General features: G+C 38.7%; 1 protein-coding gene across 4 annotated transcripts; it reads right to left on the bottom strand.

Moving 5' to 3' along the window:
• Positions 1-1,757: 1,757 nt before the first annotated feature.
• On the bottom strand, positions 1,758-12,845 carry sh2b1 (SH2B adaptor protein 1). 4 transcript variants are annotated; one of them, XM_027139100.2, is made up of 11 exons: positions 12,425-12,842; positions 12,084-12,132; positions 8,702-10,786; positions 8,435-8,536; positions 8,129-8,220; positions 7,477-7,562; positions 7,052-7,204; positions 6,688-6,899; positions 6,342-6,516; positions 4,759-4,849; positions 1,758-3,847 (listed from the first exon to the last, which is right to left on the bottom strand). In XM_027139100.2, the coding sequence occupies exons 3-11, from the start codon at positions 10,403-10,405 to the stop codon at positions 3,826-3,828; spliced, it is 2,637 nt and encodes an 878-aa protein (XP_026994901.1). In that variant the 5' UTR covers positions 10,406-10,786; positions 12,084-12,132; positions 12,425-12,842; the 3' UTR covers positions 1,758-3,825. The 4 variants fall into 4 exon arrangements, with proteins under 4 accessions (XP_026994901.1, XP_047656719.1, XP_026994898.1 ...); XM_047800763.1 differs by lacking the exon at positions 4,759-4,849 and having other exon boundaries at positions 7,052-7,129; positions 12,425-12,845; XM_027139097.2 differs by lacking the exon at positions 4,759-4,849 and having other exon boundaries at positions 12,425-12,844.
• Between the last annotated feature and the right edge of the window lie 6,346 nt (positions 12,846-19,191).

The raw sequence follows: 19,191 nt of genomic DNA, 5'->3' as shown, positions 1-19,191 counted from the left end.
CAAAAAAACTTTTTTAAAAGACAGAACAGAACAAAACAAAACAGAGCTGCAGCAACACACTGAGGGAGCCATCTGAGGCGCCATCTTGAGAGTCCTGGTTATATTGATTTAGATGTTAAAATAGGACATGGGCCTTACTGGTCTTATCGCTTCAATGTTCTTTTAAACACATTTTGTTTACATTGCAGTTTTTTTTTTAACACATTCATTCAATTCAGTATCCTAATGTGACCCCAATCTGCACTATCAGAAATATGGGAAAATGTTTTGAATGGGTTATTATTAATATGCAATTCTAAAGATAAGCCATGACAATCAGGAAAAGCGAAAACATAAATTGTCATCTTTATAATGTCTAAAATGTTTAATCTTCCATATCATTTCCACTCCATGTAACAGGATCTTACCACATAGCATTTAGTATAGATACATCTTTTCAGTGCAGCTCCTTATCAGTCAGATCTTGTACTACTTTGGGTTTATTTGTATACTAACACCACTGGGTTCTGTAAGAAGATCAATACACTGTTGACACAAATTGCTCTCTCAATACCCACTCGTAGAAGTTACTATACTATATCTTTTCTAGCATCTCTTCCTAAATGAAGACCCGTCATCTTGAAATGAGTTTATTCATAGGAGCTAAATATCCCCTTTACGCTGGACATGTCAAACACAGTCAACACCCCCACAGCCCATCCACCAGAAACCAACAATAGCTTCAGATTTTTGTCACAGTATCAGAACATTACAACCTATCCCGATTGGACTGAAGTTTTTGCATGACTCCCTTACTATGGCCACTCAGTTTTCTTCTTCTTGTAAAAAAAAAAAAAAAAAAAAATCCATCAATTTTCTGTACCTGAACAGAGTCATAGGGGACATGGAGCCTCTCCCAGGACACACCCTGGATGGGTTGCCACTCATCACAGGGCACGACTGCAATTTCAGATTCAATTCAATTTAATTCAAGTTTATTTGTATAGCCCTTTTTACAATAGACATTGTCACTTTTGGATCTTAGTGGTTGAGATTAATTAAACCTTCTGCAGGCCTGCGTGAGGTTGGTCAAAATTTATTTGAAAGCGAGTGAGTAGGATTAAAACAACCTCACAAACACTTTGCTGTTATTTCAGTCCAAAGCTGTACTGAAATGAAAATATAGGTTAAGATGATACTTTAAGCACTATCCTTACATTAGGGTATTAGAACTGTATTAATATTTCACATATTCATCACTTGCCAATTTTGTTTTTTCTCAAAAGCCATGGGATCTTAAATGAAGTAAAACAGTATCACATCGGTTACATCAGGGGTCTCAAAAATCAAAATTTGAAGCCTTTTTGTAACCAGGGACCTCAGTAAAAATCAATTTAATTACCATTTAAGAGACAGAAATTGTAGCTTTACTGTTAATATTATAGCGTTTTGACAGTCTCACTCATCTTCTCTGGGCTACAAATGTTGGGCGAAGTTACAACCTTAGTCAGCTTATGTCAGGTTTATGGAAAAGCTGATGAAATAGCTGATGACTTGAATTGTGCCATTTTATAAAGCCACACTGTCAAATACTCTTCTTGTAAATAAATAACCAATTTGTCAAATACTTATGATATCCTAAAGGCTTTTTATGTATAAATCCCACTGGTTTATCATAGGACTAGAGACATTACAAACATAATATTCTTCTAGAAGCTGCATTTGCCTTTTTCATATGGATTTTCACTGCAGTTACACACAGACACAGGACTCCAAAACATGTTTCAGTATATTTATATCACCATTGTCATGTATTATCATTATTATTAAATTCAATGTAGTACCTGAAACTAATTACACAGAGTGGACAACACAGTCCACTTCAACACACGGTCCCAGCACAGAAAGAGGAGAGAGAGAGAGGAGTAAGAGAAAGAGCGAGAGAGAGAGGAGAAAGCGAGAAGGCACAAATAGAAGTTCAATAGTCAAGGAAAGGGGCCAATATACTCTTTTTTTTTTAAAGTTGACTACATAAAGACAAGGATCTGATAAATCTGGGATTGTGGGAGCTATGGGTGAAGGAGTAAAATGGAAAGGGCTAAGAGACAAAACCATAAACTAAAACCTCTTGAAATTTGAGGAAACTGTAACAAGGCAAAAGAGGAAAGTAGTGTGGGACAGGCTGAGGGAGATCACAATCTATACAAAAAAAAAAGGCACAAAAATGTGAAACTCAGTCTGGAGAACAATATTATGCATACACAGAATATACGACATACAACAAAGGCATTTTTAAAACAACATAAAAAATAAAATTAATACTATTATTTAGACAATTATTACTATCAATTATCACGGTCTTCCATATCATATTCAATAAGAAACTAATTCTTGTGTAAATTAGCAACGTTCTCCCTCCTCTGGACTTTTGAAAGAAACAAAAGTAAAACAGTGTGCAGGTGTGTGTGTGTGTATAAGAATGCTGAAACTGAGAGGAGAGATGATAGTCTGAAGGGACGTCATAAAGACAGATAGCGAAGATGAATAAAATGCAACTACTGTATATAGACAAAGAATGAGAAATATACAGAGAGAAAGTCTCCTGACATAAGAGACAGGTGCAGGATTTTTGAACCAAATCACTTTTCACACGTGTCCTTTTACATTAACCAGCAGTCAATTGAAACTGACATGCGCACACATCTTTAATTCCCAGTCGAGTCTGATGGTGTCTGAATTAATTTGTCTTTAGCCTTTTACCCAAACCTATCAAACCAAATTAAACGACTCACACACAGCTATCAATGTGAGAGTCTGGTAAGAACATCAGCATGTTGCAGATGTGAAACTGTGGTTTGGTTGCATAATAATCTTCCAACCCTGTGTACATTTCAGCAAAGCATTGGATGAGACATCAGGGCTCAAACACCTCAAGCATCTCACTGCAAGACTGCTGATCTGGGAGCAGCCAATTTAAATGTATATTTCATTAATTATTCTAAGGTCTCAGATCAGCAGTTGTACCCATACAGCCCGAGGGCACTGAGGTAACAATGTCCATTGAGATGTTTTATATCTTGTCTGACTCACAGATGAGTTATTTTGGCAAGCAGCAGTCTTGTGTGAAGTCTAGCACTGAAACAAACTGCAACAATCATGGTTCTTCAGTGGCAGCTGATCCAACGATAAAACAACAAACACAAAATGAAATAAATGTACCGGGAAAATATGATTGAGCGTATGTAATCTGAAACATCTGTGTATAAATGATAGCACCACGTGGTGATCGAGTACCATCCAGTGTGATTGCACAAAGCGGAAGGACTGTACCATCCTATGCAAAAGAACAAGAGACAAATTTAATACTGAAATACAATAAAATAAATGTAGTGTAACATTAACAAATGTTTCCTCAGCCAGTCTCCACTTAGTGTACTGTTACTTAGTGTTTATGTTTACTTTTCAATGAAGTGTGTGTGTGTGTGTCTCCCTCCATATCTCTCTCATTCTTTAAAAGCTTTTTTTAATAGTGTTAGTAATGCTTCCCCCAACCCCTTAAGTTCTTCCTATGAAGTGAAAAATACTGATTGTGACTGGCGCTCCTCCTCTGCTTTTCAGAAGAAGGAGTACTGGTTGTCGATGGCTCTGGCCCGGCCTCCCTCTCTCTCTTCGGCCTCTGCCCCTTCTAGCTGTCTTAGAGGTGTGTCCCTTTCACGTTCCTCACATTCCTCAGGCCCGCTGGCTGCTCCTCCTCCTATGGCCTCCGCATCGGTTACACGCTCCTGCGGTGGTGTGGGTGGTGGAGGGCGCCCTGGCGGGAGGGGGGGAGGCGGGGGCTGAGGGGGACTACGGGGTCTGTTGGTCAAGTCTGGAACAAGGACAGAAAAGCCAAGAGAAAAAGACAGAAAGATAGAAAGAAAGTAGGCAAAACAGGAAAGAAAGTCAAAAGGGAAATCAGGTAAATATAAAAAGCGGTAGGTTCCACAGAGTGAGAAAGTCAAAGAAGAAGGAAAGGGTGAAAGGGGGGAAAAGAAGGTGAGAGACAGAGAGAGAAGGAGAGAAATAAATGGCAAACTACATGAGAGATCCAGGAAGCAAACACATGCATGTGTCCCAGTAATGGAATCAGTCAACACACAGAACACAGACTTCTTATACCCTGTCTCCACAGTGTGTCAGTAAATAGGGATAAATGCAACCTACATTATAGAGCTGTTTCAAGTCATAACTCAAAATACACAATAGAAACAACAGTATTTAAAGAAGGTGTGGAGAAAGAGCGTGTTGTCTGTCAAATGTGTGATATGAGATCAATTACTAAATGGAAAGCTGAACTGCTGATATGATAAATCACAAGCTAAAGTGAGCAATGTTCCATGTGACGAGAAATCTACAATGGATCAATGCAACTAAAATTCAAATGTGAATGGAAAGTTAGGCAGACAAAATGTGCATCTGAGGTGAACGGATGACCTGCTGCTCCAATCCCATCCATCTCTATCACCTTCACCTTTCATACGCTATAGGTTTTGATGTGTCATGTTTAGTCTTCTAGCTGTATACTATTTTAATTGAGTACTTGATTAAATTACTATGTCTATTGTCCACATATTTAAAGATTTCCAGGCTTCAAATGGCGTAAGATAAATCTTCCCTTTTCTGTGTCCTGTAACCTTTTGGTGTCTATCCCTTTAATGTCAGATGCTGTCTTTCTCATGTCATACTTTTGTTACATTCTCTCTGTCTTGCTCGCTCTCTATTAAATCTGGTCTCACTTACACACAGTCAGAGATGGGGGTTGATGGAGAGTCAGGGTGGCGCGTGGTGATGACATCACAGACTGTGGGCCGGCTGCCTGCCCTGTCCCGGCCTGCGAAGATGACCCAACGACAAACAACAACAAAGACAGCCAATCAGAGCTTTGGTACGCACTAGCAGGAGAGAGGCCTGAGGAACAGGGGTTTGGGCAAAAGGTCGATGTGCACATACAATGAAAGATGGATGACCGGGAGTATAAATCAAAGGACAGATGAATGGGAGAAAATAAAGAGAAGGTGAAAGCTAGATTCGGCATGTGGAAATGCATCAGAAAAGCACTCTCTTTTATGAGTGAAACTACTTTGCCCACCAAACATAATGCAGAGAGCTAAAAGTCACTCATGGAAATAGACTTTTTTTGTGTGTGATACTTTTCTGCAATTAAACTCTTGCAGGCAGCTTTGTTACAGCCAGAATCCTCAAATTTGCCACCTTAGACAGGTAGTTACTCTTTATTTGTTTGTTTAATTGGCACTTGAGACTTAAGATGTTATTTTATTGTTTGAATATTACATTATGAGTAGTATAAGAAAATATAATAATAATAATATATTCGAAGTAACTTGTAAGTATATTATAGCATCTTAAGTTTATTTGAAAAACCTGTCATTTGTTAGTACCTGTTACCAAAACCTCACTTTTTCATTCATTTTCACATGTCTGCAGCAACTGCTTTTATCCTGGTCAATATCACAGAGCTCTGGATCCTATCCCAGAAACACTGGAAGCTAGGTTGGAATACAACTAGTATTGGACAGGAGACACTACAGAGTACCCTGTGAAAACTTGGACACATGGAGGACACATGTAACATGGACATTATCCTGAGCACAGAACTGATCCATGGACCCTGGAGCTGTGAGGCAGCTCCACTACCAGCAATGTCATTATCCCATGCCATGTATTTTTTCATTTATTTTTTTATTATCTAAGGTTTTATGTTCTTGAAATCAGCTAGGCCTAATTATGACAGAAGTTTGAGAATTCTCACACAGATGTAGCACCAAAAAAGAGTTTGGGAAAGAGACAGAAGCGAAATTGAAGTAAGCAAAAAAGATTGAAAAGTTAGAGGAAAGAGAATAAATACAATCATAAGATAGATAGTTTGAGGATGAAAGTGTAGATGTGAGTATAGAATGGTAAGGGTACTGCAGGAAAGAGACAAGTATACATCAGGCCATGCACACTAAGCAAATACAAATACAAAATTAGAAAAATGTCAAAAGCAAAGTCATGCACAGCCAGCAAATGGCAACCTTCACTCACGCATACCATGCTGGCAACAGGAGACGGCTAGATATGTGGATAAAATTCTATTTTAGCACTACTACAATGTCACAAAGCTCATGCAGTGGCCTGCGGAAGTGTATTCACATTATCAAACAGGCCTTTGCATACAATGATAAAAGCATTCTGGAATTTGTGGATACACTGAACGTTTTCCAAAACCTATTAACAAAACCCAAATGCTACTCCAGTCTGCCATCACAGTCAAACGTTCCTCCATTCCTCCAGTTTTTAGCCCTGGCCCTGGGTAACAATACCTGATTGCCGGGCAGCCGTGGCACCAACAAAGCTGATGAGGGTGACGTCTGAAGCTCCCCCAGACTCCAGGGGAATAGGGTGCACCCGGAAGTGCTCCAGCATGTCAAAGATAGACTGAAACCAGAGATGCTGCACACGACACTGACCATCTTCGTTTAAAGAAAGGCGCAGGTGCTGTGGAGACAAGCAGGAAAGAGAGATATTAACATCACAATGGAAAAAGAATGATAAATAAAGTGATGATAAATTGAGAAGTGGGAAAATAATAAGAATAGTATCTTAAGGGTGCTTCTCGTTTAAACTATTACCCCAAAAAACGTGGAAGAGAATGGACTGCAAACTCACTTTCGCTTTGCCCTGGAAGTTGAAGGTGAGTACGTACTCCCCACGCCGTGTCTCACTCTGGCGTACGAGGAAGACACCATGACTTGCCATGCCACCTGCCAGCACCAGTTGGGCTGCCTTGAGCCGTGACAAGGTACCGTGGAACCATTGACACTCACTTAATGGGTGTTCCACTGTCTCTGACGCTGAGCCCTCTGAGAACAGGAAGGACCCTGAGAAAAGGCAAAAGAACAGTAAGGACATCTGTGGTATGAAAAAAGCATATGGTAGAGACTGTATGGATGTGTGATAACACCCGTTACAGTGGACAACTCTTTGACCGACTAATTGTTAGCTTTTTAATTGTAGCGTCTTTAAGGGATACCTGTGGCATCAGGCGTCTCTGGGAATGGCATGCCAAGACTAGCTCCACCTCCGCTAAGCAGTCGACCATCAGGTTCATCTAGAGGGGCACGGGGTGGCAATTCAGGAGGAAGTTGCTCCAGCAGTGGAGAACCACCCACCCCACCATAACAAACTGTACATTAAAAACACACACAATATTTCTTTGTCCTTATGTAATGAAAAGCTGTACTGTACTTCAGGAATACGCTCAGTGTAAATTCACATAATTTCAGAGTCAGAATTTGTCTTTGCGTATGTACTTAAACATGCATAAAATATGAAGGATATTAAAAAATAAAAACTCAATTAAATCCTCTATTAAATTACTACAACATAGATAGTGCCAACCCTAAAACTGAACTGTGGCTAATATAGTTTTAGCTCACTTCTTCTCACTACACTGACCTTGAGACAGACGGTCGCTGAATTCTGGTGTGCTACTGAGGTCCGTCTGTGTTCCACCACACACTCCCTCGATATCCTCTTGCTCACTGAGGTCAAAAGGCAAAGAGTAAGTGCTTCTACAAGCACACCAAGCATCAGATAACAGTCATTAGATTACTCAAGTATGTCATGTATCAGCATACTACCTCTTATACTGTATTACTACAGTACAATTAAACCAATATAAACCAATATAAAAACAGCTTATTACAATTAATACAATTAAAATGCCATTTTTTTTCCAACATCCATTTATGCTCAAAGGTTACATAAGAAGAAGAAAAGCTTGGCTCCCTCTCCGAACAGAGAAAACATGGAATAGGAAAGCATTAAATGAACTTACCACTAAAACATCCTCAACAATGCTACCTGAACAAACATTAATTAATAACTGGGGTGTAAAGCCAGATTTTGTCAGATTGTATTATTATTTATAATAATATATATAATATTATACAGATTCGATATATTATTATTTGTCAAATTATTGACAAATAGTGATTTTATTTTGCAGTTAAACAAAGTATTTGGCACAACCACACTCACTTCTCTAATGATCAATTCCTTTGATCATTATATCGCAATATCGACAGCATAACTAAATGTATCTTACCTGAGACAGATGCTGTTTCTAATGTCACTCAGCCAAGCTCTCATCTGAACAGCATCTCTGGTCTCAATGACATACTGGACCTGTCCTTCCAACTGACAGAACAACAAAGACAATCATAATGAGACAGAAAGCAAGAGATGGACGAGAAGGCAGATATTATTTGGAAAAAACAACAACAACAAAAAAAGCAACAAACATTTGTTATAGAATCATCATATTAAAATCTTGAGAGAGTAACCTCTGTCAAGAGGCACTTAAAGTTAGAGCAAGACAGTAGCAGTAACTGAGAGACCTGTGAAGACAAACCTGCATAAGAAAAGTGTTTTCTTTGTCTGGCACTTCAAGAGCTGTGGTGCTCCTGACCTCTAAGATGCAGCAGCATGGGATAGTTAGTCTGGGCTTGGAAGCCTGAAGAGGAAATCACAGAAAAATGTTTTTCCGACATCATGTATAATACACTGCAACGCACGCAGACACATTTACAACAATAGGGTGATACCAAGATGATTTTAATCAACATAATAAGTACAACAAAATCATACACAGCTTACTGGAATCTGATTTTCCATTTACCTTTGGAGGGATGTATAACTCTAAGAAGTACTCCTCTCCTCTCTCGCCTCCTTCCTTGTCTCGCTCTTTCAGAACCAGTCGACACTTGTGCCAGCGCGTGCCCCGTCCAGTTATCGCCCCCACTGTGACTGGAGGAGGCATTCCACCTGTTTGCTCTGCACTGGAGCCAGAGACTGCACTGTTACTGTCCATGCCATGGTGGAACAAACCAAAAGAGAAGCCCGGAAAGCCGAGAGAGCCAGCAAATTCATCTGCAGAGGAGCAGACGTTCACTCCTCCCTCTCGCACAAGTCTACCTGTCTTCCTAGATGGTAGGACAGAGGGCAACAAGGATGACGTGGGTCCCACAGGTGCTTGTAGGGTTGGTGGTGGAGAGCGGGACAGTCGCAGCTTCTCCAGCCTGTGAGTCCACTTCTCTTTCTCACCTTCTCCATTACTCCTCCTCCGATCACGAGCTTCAGAGAGGGAGAGAGAGGTGGCACTGCTGGAGGATGACGGCGGCAGGGATGAGGACGATGAGTGAGGGAGTGAAAGGGGCAGGGAAAGTGAGACAGGAAGCGAGGATGGAGCACCTTGGGCATTCCTCTTCGCATCCTGCAGGCCCATAGTGTAACTGTAACTGGAGGGCAGTGGCGTGGCATTAGCCGAGCCACAACTTTGAGGGGATTCACTAGAGGAGCTCCGCCAGTGCAGGATACCTCTCACACTACCCCGCACACTGCGGCCAACATTGCGCAGGGAGAAGCGTTTCTTTAGCTTGTTTTTGGAGTGACCACCTGCACCTGGGATGATGCCCTTTGACCCAGAGTTTAGTGGTCCACCAGCAGCAGGGCTTAGTGGTGTCGTCAGGCTGCTGTCAGGTCTGTCTGTGAGAGTGTTACCCTCTGCCTCACAATCCTTCCCCACTAGCTCATCTGACTCTGCCTCCTCTCCTGTCACTGGCCCGACCCAACTGTCCTCCTCTTCTTCCAGGTCTCCGTTATCAGGCAAGTGGCCAGGATACTTTTTAACCGTCAACACCCTATCTTCCCTTCGACCGTTGTTCCCTCCCATTGAAGATGAACAAGACGAAGAAGAAGAAGGTGGCAAAATTTGTGCATGAGCATATGAGTCCTGGAAAACATTGGGAATCTGAAATCTGTCTGCACATCGAGTGTCTGATTCCTGCCGAGATGAAAGTGGCTTGGGCGGAGCCCTGACGTGTGTGGGCTGGCAGGTTGCAACAGCATCAGGTGGCAGAAGTGGTGGAGAGGTCGCATCTTCCTCCAGTGATGTACCATCAGACTGCGTGACCCAAATCCCTGTACCCTCCCTCACTGCACCGCTTCCCTCAAGTTCGCTCTCAAAATGCTGAACAAATCGGTCAGTGAAACGGCGGCAGAAAGCAGCAGCAGAATCAGGGGAATAATGTGGATTCTCCAGGAGAAAGGCCCTGAAGTGACGGGCAAAATCGCCAGCAGCTACCCGGGCATGAAACTCACAGAACTCTGTCCAGCTGAGGCAAGGAGAAGGTGAGGGGGTTGGTGTGTCAGACAGAGAAGACAGTGGCTGGCCAGAAGCTGGAGGGGGTAAAGGTGGTGGACGCACAGAAAGGGGAAGCAATGAGGGAGATGGAGGAGAAGGCGAGGGAGAAGGGGATGGAGGAAGAGTGGATGGGTTCGTTGCAGCCCGTGGGCTGGGCGGGGGTAATAAGGAGCCGTTCATAACTATAGAAGTGACTGATTTTCTGTGATTTACAGACTAATCACTAAAGCCTTCTGATCGAAGATCAAGCGATTGTCACAAGCTAATGGGGTCAAGAAGGCACGCTCTGTTCATGGGGTAAAGCTTTACACAGGCCGTGGAAAAGTAATGGACCGAAAAAAGAGTGATGACAGTCTGTCCCCATTTAAGAAACAACTGTGCAGCTTTAGAAAGGGTTGTGCACTCTGCATAAAAAAAGTGAGTGCTAACTCAAATCCATATGTAAGAATCTGCATACTGAGTGACTTTAGAATACATCAAAAGTATTATGGCGAGCTAGAGTTCAGTGAGGATCAGAGCTGAGCAGACCTCTCCAAGAAATCAGACATGTGGATCCATGGCCTGCAATAAAAAAAATACAAAATATAAAATGCTGTAGTCAATGGTAAATGCACAAAAGCTAAGCAAATGAAACATTGTTTTACTGGGGTCGCCATTGCAATTGTTAAGGGTGACTAATTTCTTGCAACATATTTTTGAATTTGTTCAAATAAATGAAAGCTTTATTGCTCCTACAGCTAACAAAGTGTGTACAAGACATCAAGGTACAGTGACCACATAGAAGAAATTTACAGTTACACATATATGGGGAAAGGTGAGTTGATATTGAATTTTATATGAATAATGTAAATTATATACACTGTGATATATAAAAATATATAACTCTGTGGACAACTGAACATAAAAATTATATATGCATACTGTATACGATAAATACCCATTGCAGATCTGTCCACCTTTGCTGTTATAATAACCTCCACTCTTCTGGGAAGGCTTTCCACAAGATTTTTGAGAGTGGCTATAAGGATTTGGATGCATTAAGACAATGGTATTAGCGAGGACGGGCACCGGTGTCTGTGCTCCAGTTCATCTCAAAGGTGTTTATAAGGGCTGAACAGGTAGTTCAACTTGTTGCTTTGACCAACCATATCTTATATGGCATGCTGGATCAGGTTAGTTGCACTAAAGGGAAAATCTACAGCACACAAAGATATTCTAGACAACTGTGCACTTACTACTCTGTGGCAACAGTTAAGATTTATAGTGTATTACGGTATAAAGAATACAGTGTAGAACATGTTGTGTATTGAGATACATGGATGAGAGGCGGTGCATCAAAAATGTACGTGTATGGGGTCAGAACCTGTTGACTCCTGTACCCAGTGTAGTTCACTTGACATAAATGCCAATAATAGCTTTGAAAAAAGTCATGGTCCTTAATTTGAAACTAATATTTATATAAAGCCAGCCATCCTACAACCTATAAAGATTAGTCATGTAATGGGTCTTCACTGATTTATTCTGACAATCCAGTCTGTTTTGATCTAAGAAAGGATGTTTGGCAACAACAATAAATCAGAAACTTGTTCATCTGTGTAGCAATGGCTTTTCTAGCGTTAGCGGAATAGTCCTGTGTGATGTAACTCGATTGCTTCAATTTGTGTAATCACAAGCTGGTTGTTATGAAAGGTGCACAGCTCGGACTTCTAACTGATTCTTACACTGCTTACAATTTCTTTCTTTCTCTACTAGCTAGATGAAAAACAAGCTTGCTTTTACCCAAACAATGATAGCATTTCACGCCACTAGTTGATTCTAAAACATAATAAAATAAAATAAAAACCCTGCGTGGACTCACCATTTTCGGGTCAGGGTGTAACTGGAGACCTGCGCTGTGCTTATGTGAGCTAGATATGGAGGAAAACAACAATTAACCTCAGACACAGGCCTCGCTGCTATAACAATATACAGATGTCATGTGTGAACCTATAGCTAACGTTGGGATTACAAAGACATATTAGATAATTTAAAGCATTTTAAAAGCATCTAAAGCTATTAGGCTAGCGTAATAACAGGCTAATGCTGTCAATATGCTGAACAAGCTAGCCTGGAACTTTTGCTAATAAAAGCCACTTGTCTAGCTAGACAGATAGCTAGCCATGTTTACTTTAGTTACAGCTTTAAAAAAAAACGTCCTACCTTGTAGTTCGGGGGACAAAAAAAAATAAAGCGGAGTCGAAAATGTTAACCAATGCTTTCTGAAGTAGCTTTAGCTAGCTAGCTAAAGCTAACTAAACTACGTAGCTGGCTATGTTGCAGATTTAGCTAGCTAGCTAACTAGCTCGGCGGCTACATAGCTAGCTGGTTGTTTAGACAAGAAGCCAGTGTTGTTGCCTTCAGTAATAGTTCTCATTCCACTTTGACTAGCCACCGTATCTTACGTTATGCATCAATAAATAGTCAACGTTCTAAAAAAATGAATCATATGGCATCTATAACGTGTATTTTGCTCTCTCAATATGTTATAAGCATATGATTATTTCTCTGCCTCCTGTCCCAGTCAATTTCTCGCGATACAGAGGGAAAGAGTGTGAGGGGCTCAGGGAAAGTGAAGGGGGATTAGGATGGAGAATAATGCACACTGACCGTGAGCCTCTTCACAGGGCACAGAAATATTCCCTAAATGTTGTGTTTATGTAGTAAGACAGTACATTTTCACTTATTAATTATGATTCATTTTAATTTTACCGCATATTTCAATTTAATTAACAGATACAGAGGGACAGAAAATATAACACTTTTGTCAATTTTTTTATCCCATGTAACAATAATGAATGAACAAAATAACATTCATTCCTGTATGTAGCTTGTTTTCTACAAATCTTATCGACTGTGCATCTTTAATTATTAGGTTTCATTTCAAACCATTTAAGTCTGTTTTTTTTATTATTTTTTTATACATACGTTTATATGAATATAAACAATATAAATATAGAAATATAGAAATGCCTCATTTCAAGTAAATACATGGTGATCCATATATTTTTTAGATAATTTTCCCTAGCACAAATATGGAGATTTGTCTGTAGTTCCAATGGATCAAGTGAATGTATCTAATAAAAATCCAAAAGAAAAAAGGAATAATCGAAAAATCACACACACACACACACACACACACACACACACACACACACACACACACACACACACACACACACACACACACACACACACACAAATAGTGTAGTTCAGCTTGACAATGAATTATAATTTAAGTGTTGTTTAAAACAGTTCTCCTTGGCCAGTTTTCTTTTGTAATTGTTGTTGTTGTTGTTGTTGTTGTTTGCCTTTTGATAAATATGGTCCACTTGGACATTCTATTTTTTTATTTCTGAATAATTTCTTATTTTAAGTTATTTTAAGACATTTCAAGTCAAAAAGTTAACAGACCACAAAGCAACTGATCACAAACGAAACATGCATGTGTATGTGAAGAACTAGTAAGGAAACTAGGTAGAAGTTGCACCCCAAATCACATCTCATATACATCTTAGTTAGGTACTATTATACATTAAGAAAAATAAGATCGTATTTGCAAGCATACCAATGAAATTATAACTATTAGATTTAGAGTATGCTGTCTTTGAAAAAAGCAGTGACTGGTAAGCACAGTGTGTTGTGTATTGTTTTTCATACCACAAAAATTCTGTATCTTTGCAAACTCTCAGAAATATCCAGACATTATTATATCCAACGTTGCAAGTGTCAGGTGCAGCAAACCAGAGTGTATGGACTTTTTAGCCCCGAGAAATCCCCCAACCACTGAAACACTTCCTGTAAAGGTAAAGTGCATGCAGATGTATCTGTTTCTCTGTACCCATGGAAATTTCACATAGTAATGTCATTGTCATTTGCTGATTATCTTATTTACATCAGAGAAGTAAGGAATTTGTGCACCTACATGCCAAAGACCATGAACAAACAATCATTAGACTTTTGTCTCTGGTTAAAAAAAAAAAAATCCTTCCACATTTTTTTTACTGTAAAGTATGTCTAGTATACTTTAGACATACTAGATGTAGCATGAATGAAACAGAATAAGTAATTTATATTAAACATACACATACAGAGCACACACACACACACACACACACACACACACACACACACACACACACACACACCAATAATCATAAGCAATTTTCACAGTTAAACAACTCTTACCATACTGTATATCACAATAAAGCAGGTATTACAATCATATTATAATTTCAGTATAACGTGTATAATATTGTTCATAATTTTGCAATATTACTATGTACAGTATTAGAGCATTAACAATAGTGAGAAATACTCTGAATGCTGATATACTTAAATCCATTAAATCTATTAAAGTAAATATTTATAGCAATATTTGACAAACGGATGTGATTTTACAATTTACTGAGACAAAACCTTTACTGTGAATTACCAACAATCTCCAACCATAAAATAGTCTGTGACCTTTAATGTTAGCTGAATATCCATAGCTAATTATGTGTAAGTATTATGTCAAGGAATCATTAACATCCTCTATTTCTATGGATAATGGATTTATTCTTAAATAAATTTTGTTTTGTAAGAAGAGGGTGCTATAAGTGGTTGCTGGAGACATTGTGTTAAAATGAATCGTTCAAAAACAAATTCTGAAGAAAAAAAAACCTAATTAAAAAACTAATCGTTGTTGCAGAACAGAATCAGTGCCTCTGTATCCCAGTCTGAGGAAAAACCTGCCCTAGTGTTAAGATATAAATGGAATATATTGTTACCACTTATATCTGAGACATATTTGCCAGTAACTGAGAAAAGGTCACATCCAGTGATGTGTGTCCTTACCCTGAAAGGCTATTGTTTGAACTGGTAAGAAATGTCAGGAAACAGTCAATCAGTCCAACACAAAGCAGTGAGTCTTCCATGACCTCAGTGATGGGGTAAATGGGATCAGGAGTACAAAAGTGACATTGTTATTTTTTTTTTTTTTGGATAAAATTAATGTGAAATGACGTCTAAATTTTCTTTTATATCTTTGATGTACTCATATATGTGTGGCAGGTTGTGGTGTCACTTCACAGGTCCACGGTGCACAGTTTGATACTGAGCTCAGGTTACTGTCTGTGTGGAGTTTCACCCCAAGTCCACATGGGCTCTTTAGTTTTTAAAATGTCCACACGGGCTCTTTAGTTCTTAAAATGTTCTCTTGGTGTGAATGAATATGTGAATCTGTGTGCAGTGGCATCCCATGCAGGGTACATTCCCACCAGGATAAAGATGTTACTAAAGATTGAATGACTAAAGAATGAATGAATGAATGAATGAATGAATAAATGAATGTTCAGAATTATAGAAACCTTTGGAATTCATTCCATAGTGTCACAGCAGGCTATCAAAGTTTAGCAATTTTGACCACATTTACAAATGGTGCACATGTCTGAATAAAGAGCAAATTACATGCTAGCCACTGTTTATTATTGGAGTTATGCACTGACCTTCCAGCTAGACTCTTTGGCTCCTGGCCTATAAACTATGAACAAAAATGGGATAATTATGGGTTCCTGGAGAATTATATAATATATAATATATTTTGTGTAAATGTGTGCATTATGCATGCACAAGAGTAAACAAGAAATATAGTGTGTGTACAGACAATATACATAAACAGATGTAAACTAGGGTGAGCACTGAATGCAGTTATATAGAATTATACCTGGTAGAAAAAGCTGTAATGATATGTACAGGGTTGTGCAGATAGTGAAGTATTAGTGAGACATCAAAGTCCTAGTGGTATAGAGTTCAGTAAGTTTATGGTTTTGGAGAAAGATCTGACCCTGAAACTGCTGGTTCTGGTGCGGATGTTCCTGTATCTCTTCCTGAATGGAAGGAGGTTGAACAGTTTGTGACTAGAGTGGAAGGAGTCCTTCATGATATTGTGTGCTCTGGGCGGACATCTTCTGAAGTGAAAAGACTCGATGGCATGAAGTTCTGTGCCAATGACAAGCTTTATGTAGCATCAATACACAGGCCACAGAAAGTAGGGTTTCTATGGTATCTCAGAAGAATGATGCATTAAATCCATACTTCTATGGGTGTCCACCATTCAGTAATCAAGACTGAATTTAAAAACCCTTGAATATTGATATACAACTGTGTGGATAGTGCTTTGCAGTGATTTACATAGGTTTACCTTGTTTTGAAAGTTTAGTACAGACTGCACCAGAAACCAAGGTGATTAAAAAATATTATTTAAAATAATAGTTGTAAAGAAACTGTACATCCTAGAAGAAACCACATAGATATAAATAGAGAACAAGCAATGAAGCTCTACACAGACAGTAACTTGAGCATAAGATTAAACCAGAGATCCTTAAGATGTGAGGCAGCAACATTACCCTCTAGACTAATGGATATGATAATGGAAAAAACAAGTTAATTGATGCTTAATTAGAAATTACTATTTTACTATTTAGTACTATTTACAACAGTTCATCCATAGAATGACACAAAAATCTGAGCTGACAATAAATTAAACAAATATCATATTACTTCAATTTATCATCAATATTTATCATCAATATAATGTGTATATTTGTATTTTTTGATCATTTATGCATTAGAAAGTTTTAAAAAGAAAGATGTATTTTTAGTAGGAATTTTCCTTAAGCAGACTTTTTATCCGCTATACAAAATATGAACGACACAACATCATGCTCAGTTAGAAATGCTTTATTAAAAAGCAGCAGTTAGAAGCAGCAGAAATGTTTTCCTTAATAAATATTCACAATGTCCTTTAAAAACAATACTGTTCAATGTTCTTGTATGTGAAGAGGAAAATTGCTGGTCACGTATTCTGTGAGGGCCTGCCTTATAGCTTCACCAGTGTAATTAGATTCTGTATATGACTCTGTCGGCGGCTGTGGCACGTCTCTCCCCAAAACAGCAGCCTCTTCCATCCACGCTTGACCAAATGGTCCCTCTTCCCTCTCTCAGAAATTATGTAGTGCACAGCAAGTTATTGCAACATACGGTGAAAAGGTATAGTGGAAATTACATTGGGGTGGCACAGTGGCTAAGTGTTTAACACCTTCACCTCACGCCTCCAGGTGTATGTATGGAGTTTCTGTGTTCTTCCCTTGCTTTAGAGATTTCCTCTAGATTTTCAGCCCCCTATTTCTGTGGTGATTGATTTTGTTGTACAGCACATTGGCTGACACCTTTCCTTAAATATGCTATATAAATAAAAGTGACCGGTCTTAACTAATATGCATATATAAACATTCATGTGCAATGAAGTGTTCATCAGCAAATGAAATATTACCAATAATCGTCATTAACAATGGCTTGCAGCACATAAGATGTTCAGTCTTTACGGTTGTGAAAATTCTTGTAGCCATCAATAAAAAGCCAGAACAGGGTGCCAGAACACCGGGATGTTAACCTGAGGAATACAGAACTTGCTCTCAAAACACTCAGCGATTTCTCCGGTTTCCTGCAGACTGGGTCGGGCTTTGATGAATTCTATTCAATTAAAATTTATTTGTATAGTGCTTTTAACAATGGACATTGTCTCAGAGTAGCTTTACAGAACATAAACATAGAACAAAAGGTTAATATAACACAAAAAAATCAAGATTATTATTAGAGATAAAAATATTAAATGTGTTTGTGTTTATCACCAGTGAGCAAGTCTGAGGTGACTTAGGCGAAGGAAGAAACCTTGAAGGGAACCAGACTCAAAGGGGAACCTCATCCTCATGTGGGTGACACTGGACTCGAGGGTGTGATTATAAATATACAGTCTGATAGATGTTGTATTGATGAGGAGGTTGTTGTCCTCAAAGACCACATGGAGTTAGCATATCCTCTTTAGTATAGCAGAGTCCAGCTGGAGCTGGAACATCTTTAGATGTCTCAGGATCCTCACACGTTCGCCCTCATCTCAGTGAAGGTCCAGAAATGTGTCGCATCGCTTGGTTCACCATGTCTTTACCGTGCGTCCGAGAACTCCTGCATCCAGCACTAGCGGCTTGTTAACGGAGCAAGACGCACACTGTGCACGAGAGCGACCGCGCGCGCTCCAGAAACGCTCGCCTACGCCTTTGTAATAAAATGGAGACAGCTTACAGAAGTGCAGCATTGTATGAACTCTGTAGTAACAAAAACTGCTAAATAAATATATTCGGCCAAAATATACACTCCGTGTATTTTAAAAACAGCGGTAGACAGATTTTTACGTCACGTCCATATTCCTCAGTGAGTTTGCTTCCGGGTTGTCACGTCAATACGTTACGTATTTACTATTATATCTGATTATTGAAATTATAGTCAAATAAACCGCCGGCCAGAGTAATAATTTTGGTTTGTTTGCTTTATGGCTTGTATTGTTTTGACACTGTATGTATCATAATATAATATTGATGTCCTGTTATATATATATATATATATATATATATATATATATATATATATATATATATATATATATATATATATATATATATACACATACACACATATATGTATATATATATATGTATATATATATACGTATATATATGTGTGTATACACACACACACACACACACACACACACACACACACACACACACAGATATATATATATATATATATATATACATATACACACACACACATATATATACATATATGTGTATATATGTGTGTGTGTGTATATATATATATATATATATATATATATATATATATATATATATATATATATAATATTCATGTGTGTGTGTGTGTGTGTGTGTACATAAACATCATTATTATATTATGAGCACAGCAAACAGGTAACTGGAGCTCAATAAATTGCTAGATAATGACAGAAATATCTAGTTCAACTTTAATATGAATTAGATTAAATTAATTTTAATTGAACAGTTTTTGTTTGTCAGTACAAAGTTCAAGCA

Source organism: Tachysurus fulvidraco, chromosome 15, assembly GCF_022655615.1.
Source record: "Tachysurus fulvidraco isolate hzauxx_2018 chromosome 15, HZAU_PFXX_2.0, whole genome shotgun sequence".
Taxonomy (NCBI): Eukaryota; Metazoa; Chordata; class Actinopteri; order Siluriformes; family Bagridae; genus Tachysurus; species Tachysurus fulvidraco.
Note: the sequence above shows the minus strand (reverse complement) of the source record. Positions and strands in the feature narration are given on the sequence as shown.

Bases quoted from the DNA above. Each gene is read 5' to 3' on its own strand.
- sh2b1 (XM_027139097.2), bottom strand. From the start codon at position 10,405: ATGAACGGCTCCTTATTACCCCCGCCCAGCCCACGGGCTGCAACGAAC. The intron at 8,537-8,701 runs GTAAATGGAAAA...TTTCCTCTTCAG, and splicing joins AGTTATACATCCCTCCAAAG to GCTTCCAAGCCCAGACTAAC. The intron at 8,221-8,434 runs GTTTGTCTTCAC...TTGTTCTGTCAG, and splicing joins AAAACACTTTTCTTATGCAG to TTGGAAGGACAGGTCCAGTA.